Source organism: Olea europaea, chromosome 22 (assembly GCF_002742605.1).
Source record: "Olea europaea var. sylvestris chromosome 22, O_europaea_v1, whole genome shotgun sequence".
NCBI classification, from domain to species: domain Eukaryota; kingdom Viridiplantae; phylum Streptophyta; class Magnoliopsida; order Lamiales; family Oleaceae; genus Olea; species Olea europaea.
Window position 1 is genome coordinate 4,877,450 of NC_036258.1, and position 5,443 is coordinate 4,882,892.

At 33.5% G+C, this 5,443-nt stretch overlaps 1 protein-coding gene across 1 annotated transcript; it reads left to right on the forward strand.

Annotated features, from left to right (window-relative positions):
• Window positions 1-248: 248 nt before the first annotated feature.
• On the forward strand, window positions 249-4,150 carry LOC111371474 (superoxide dismutase [Cu-Zn] 2). The gene is made up of 8 exons (XM_022993491.1): window positions 249-377; window positions 1,419-1,506; window positions 1,688-1,789; window positions 1,918-2,013; window positions 2,594-2,625; window positions 2,709-2,784; window positions 3,264-3,317; window positions 3,856-4,150. Exons 2-8 carry the CDS (start codon window positions 1,431-1,433, stop codon window positions 3,876-3,878), a joined length of 459 nt encoding a protein of 152 aa, XP_022849259.1. The 5' UTR covers window positions 249-377; window positions 1,419-1,430; the 3' UTR covers window positions 3,879-4,150.
• Window positions 4,151-5,443: the final 1,293 nt, after the last annotated feature.

Here is a 5,443-nt window from a genome sequence, read left to right on the forward strand (position 1 = left end):
ATATATATATATATATATATATATATATATATATATATATATAACAGGCTTGATGCATGATCCAGCGCACTTATATTTAACCACCTAAACGTATCCTTTATCTAATCAATTAAATAAATATTAAACAAAATATAAATTTATTTATACAGTACTATAGCCGATAGGTAACATTATTTACACGCGAAACGGTGCGCGTGGAGAATACAGTTTCAGAGTAGGTGGAACCCAGCTAACGCAATTATGAATGACCGCAAATTGGTCATAAATTTTGATAAAAACTAACGACCTATCGGCTATCACTCCTTAAATTCATTGGCATTTTCTCCGGAATCATCGCTTGACTCTTTCTCTCTAGCCTGTGTAAGGGGTGCTCTGAGGTAAACAACTCAAATACAATTTCACCTTGTTTTTGAGATAAGAAACTGTATAATGTTGTTCCCTTTTCATTTATTTGCATCAGTGACTGGTTCAGTTTTTTGTTTTTTTGTATTTTTTTCCTTTTTGATTCGTTAGTTTAGATTAAATTTATTAGTATTTCATGCTGTTTTACATTCGTTAATAGAGACTCAGTTTTTCATGCTACCTAGCTGAAGTATGTGGCGTTTCTCCCTGTAAATGCTTAGTTTTCATGATGTTATTGTGATGTTTTGTTCAATTTATTGGTAAGTGGGTTAATTAGATTTTAAAACGAGTTTTTTCATATTTCATGGGTATATGGGTCCTACGAGAAAGACTATTTGTTGGGTTTTACTCATTTTTGCCCTAAAAAGAAGAGATTTGAGAGAATTGAAGGATGTGATTCATTTTTCTATTTATTTGCGTGTGGTGATTTACTTAATATTTACTGTTTCTACTTTACTTCTATCAAATTTTTTTATAGGAATTTTTTTATTTTTATTTTTTCAAATTTGTATGTTTGTAAAATTGAGCTTGTACATTTACTGTTATACTGGATTCAAGACTGTGAGTTCATTTTTTGTGGGACTTTGTTTTTTTACAGAAATTTTTTGTTGTACTGTGTTAAGTAATTAACATTGGATAAAATTGACACTTTTCATGTAATTAACTCTGTTTCGTGCAATAGCATAACCAAAAGATAGTAGTTTGATATGAAATAAGATTGATATCAAATAGTGGGGTTTTTGATAGGAAAAATATTCTTAGTGGTAGTGAATCTTTGGGGATTGAAAGATTGGATTGGTGTTAGTAGTAATAGCCTTTTGCATTCGAAAAACAGAGACTCAAGTCTTTCTAAGGCATTTTGTTTTGGTTTTAAATGGCTACAACTATTTCATATTACCTATTGTTTGCTCTTTTATCTATTCTTACGTGCCTTTGTACTAACCATTTTTTCTCAGGTACTTTTAATTATCTTCTGTATAATTGATTGATAAATTGTGCCATTATAATTTTTGTAGATCACAATAATCATGGTGAAGGCCGTCACAGTCCTCAACAGCAGCGAGGGTGTCACTGGCACCGTCTACTTCACCCAAGAAGGAGATGGTAATTTTTCATTTCCTTTATGGCATGCTTGTTATGTTGGATTGGACAATATTGGACAAAATTAAGGAATATAAATAAGTTATCTTGTTTATGACACATGGCAATATCGTTGAGTACTCTGTACCAAATGTGCTCTTAGCCTGTTGATTATTCTCTTTATAATTCATTTTTAATGCTTCAGGTCCAACTACTGTTACTGGAAACCTTTCTGGCCTTAAGCCTGGACTTCATGGCTTTCATGTCCACGCCCTTGGTGACACCACCAATGGCTGTATGTCAACTGGTAATTTTCCTGTGTTGTCTGTTCATCTTTGTTAACAACTAGTAAACTCCAATGGTGAGAGGTTGTACTTGTACCAGTTCTAGCCATTGAAATTTCTCTCTCTCATATTCCAGTAATTTCATATGCAGGACCTCATTTCAATCCTGTTGGGAAAGAGCATGGTGCACCTGGAGATGAGAACCGTCATGCTGGTGATCTTGGTAATATCACAGTTGGCGAAGATGGTACATTCCTTTGCATTTTTGACAAAAAAATTTTGCACACTACTGTTATTAAGTTCTGCAGAGACGTAATATTTCCTTCATTCATAAACTAAAGAATATAGTACCTTCACTCGTAAACTAGTAAACGACCTTTTGCTTCCAAACATGTTTTGATATGTTATGTTTTTCTTACTGGTAAGTAAAAAAAAGTAGTTATTTTAGGAGTAACTCTTGCCTTACTCTTAAAATAAGCAACTTATTTCCAACTTTGTCAATAATCTAAAATTGACACATACTTAAGATTAATGGGTGTTTTAAGCTTAGCCAATCATGCTCTTAGTTTTTGCTATCAAAGCTACCTATGCTGTTTGATGACTGCTGTTAAAGTTTTGTAGTATTGCAAAAATTATTTGAAAACTTCCCACCGATATTGTTAAGGGAAAAAAAGGTCATCACATATTATTTGTTAGAGAATTTGAGTATTATATTGTTTAATCCCCAAGGGTAGTGTAAATAAACAAAAAGTTGCGGGTGCTATGCTATATGCATTACAAAATGCTTACATGCTCACTTCTCCTTTTTCCATCATTTTAATGTTCAGGCACCGCTGCTATCAACATTGTTGACAAGCAGGTGAATGATTCTTCACCACAGTTTCAGCTTATAATATGTAGTTTTCTTGGACTAGTATCTTAAATGTTTATCTTGGTTTGCAGATACCTCTTACAGGACCACATTCCATAATTGGAAGAGCAGTAGTTGTCCATTCAGATCCTGATGATCTTGGAAGGGGTGGGTATCTTCTATATTTTAATTACTGAATTTTCTATGCATGACCTTGAACAGAAAACTGCTTACAATTGCTGTCAAGAAGAGAATGGAATGGTCCTCTCTCTCTCTCTCTCTCTCACAAAAACTGATTCCTATTATCATGCACATCTGTCATGGTGATTAATACCTAGTCATTTCCCTACATTATAGTTGAATTTACTGGAAGAACTTGACAACATTTCTAGAGTAATTGAATCTCTTAACTAGCAATATACAAGCTTTTCATCATGAAACTTGTGGAACAATATTTTCTTCTATTTTCTCAAATCCTTTGGCTGGTTGGTTGATTGGGTGAGTCAAGGAGCACATTTTGAAAAGGCTCTAAGTGTTAGTTCGTTTCTTACACAGATCGTGTCTTCTGATGTTATCCTGGTTTGAAAATTCTCTTTTACGTTTTTAAATTTACTGGCAGTTGTTTACGAGTTACTCCCTTGTATCAGGTGGTCATGAACTGAGCAAGAGCACTGGAAATGCTGGTGGAAGAGTTGCTTGTGGTAAGAAACATTTATTTATCTATTTTTGCCACTGAACTACTATGCGGCATAAGCTATTTGCATTCTCGGTGTTGAAATTTTTTTAGTTTAGTTTTAGATGAACTACATCGCGTAGGGTAGCTGAGGTTAGTAAGTGTTTAACGACAAAAATACAATTCAAGCATGTTTGGCTAAGCCTTAAAAAATTTACAAGTACTTAAAATTTAATTAAGCTTATTGTTAAGCTTCAGAGCTACTTTTAAGCAACAATTTTTTTTGCCAAAAATGAGTTTTAGTTTTTTCAATTTTGATTTTTTGAGTGGTTTTTGTTCAAAACTTATGTTTTACGAAGTCTCTACAAACGCTCTTAGCAATTGCCTGAAAACTGAACGATTTGCTCAGTGCTGAGATGTTGGCAATGCTCACCTTTGTGAATCATATACTGCTTTTTGCCCCTGAACACTTCTCTGTCTTTATTTAATGGCTGAATAACGTTAACACTGAATTAAGCAACTACCTCGACTCCCTGATAACATGTGCTTATGTGAATCTTGTGCAGGTATCATTGGCCTTCAGGGTTGATCACCCCCTGTGGTGCACTCTCCTTTTAGTCGCAATTTATCCTGCACTGTGTACAAACTCGGTCATCAGTAGCTACTTGAATAGCTCTTAATAAAGTATCGTCGGTTTGATCGAGTTTTTGAAGTTCTATGTAAGTTTGAATTTGTCGTGCTATTTTGTGATTGAGTACCAAATATCCTATCAATGCTATGCCAGTAAATAAAATCGAAGTGTGCTTGAATTAAAATGGTCTATTCATTCAACATTTTACTTGGCATTCTCTGTTCATTGTTGATGACGTGTATGGTAGGAATGTATATTTTCGAAATGACAATTCCCACATTATTTATGGATGTTAGAATTTCTGAGCCCTACTCAGATAAAAATCGGATCCCTTTCTTATGCCCACTAGTTCCGCTTGATAATCGCCAGGCTCCAGGAAGTATCATTCACACTTGTCTTGAAATCTGACCATCGAAATTCATAGTAATTCATGCAGGTTTTTCTGATAGTGACGAAGAAGATTTTAAGGTCTAGTGCCTCTTAAATGTTAAGACTTTGGGTTCCATTTTAAAAAGTCAACCTTATTAAAAGGAGTAGTCAAAACTTTTACCAATTGATCTATGTTTATCATTTTTATTTGATGTGGGATTATATACCTTAACGTGCCACCGTAAGATGTGGCTCGTTTAAGTAAACTAATCTTGAAATTTGCATGCTTATTTTTTTAGTTTTCATCGGATCGAATTTCTCATTAGGGTTTAATGGATTCTGATACTATTATAAGTTTTTTGGGTTTCAGAGATTAACCTTATTAAGAGAAAAAGTTCAGTCTATGTTTTCATCTTTATTTCATATGAAATTATATTCCTTAACATTAAATGCTAAAAAAAAAAGCCCCCTAAAGAATTCATCATGTAGTAGGAAATAGGAGTGGGGCTGGGTCTCTGAGATGGGAATGGAATGGGGAGATGACTCTGATTTTTGGTCTTTGTATTTCCTCTGTTATGTATGGAAGAGCAACTGCAGTTGGTGTCTACTGACGATATGGAGAAACCATGGTAAGCGCCGGAGGAAAAGAAGGATCCGTTGCCGGTTATGTTTACAAAGAGAGGAATATAGTGATATTAGGATTTCAATAGTCTCTACCCTAAGAGTAAGAAGTGAGCAAAACAGAAACAAACTTTTAACAATTTTATTTATTGTTCTGTTTAATTAATTAATTATCTTAACAATATTTTTTTTAGAATGCGATTTAAATTTTGTACCCTGCAGATGTTTTCAAGGAAAAATGATTTATTATTATTATTATTATTATTAAGAGAATGCGTAGTTAAAAAGTGGAAAAAATATGGTCTAGTAAAATATATAATTGAAAATGATTCTAGAGTAGACATTTTATTGATCAAGTATACAGAAGTGAGAATAACATCCCCCAACGGTAAGCATATAAGATCATGATACTTCTAATAGGTGATTGTTTTTTTCTTTCTACGATCCCATTTTGTCGAAGAGATTTGACACATGATGATTGCTATAATGCCATTTTCAAGTGGATAAATTTGGAGAATAGAATTAAAGTCTTC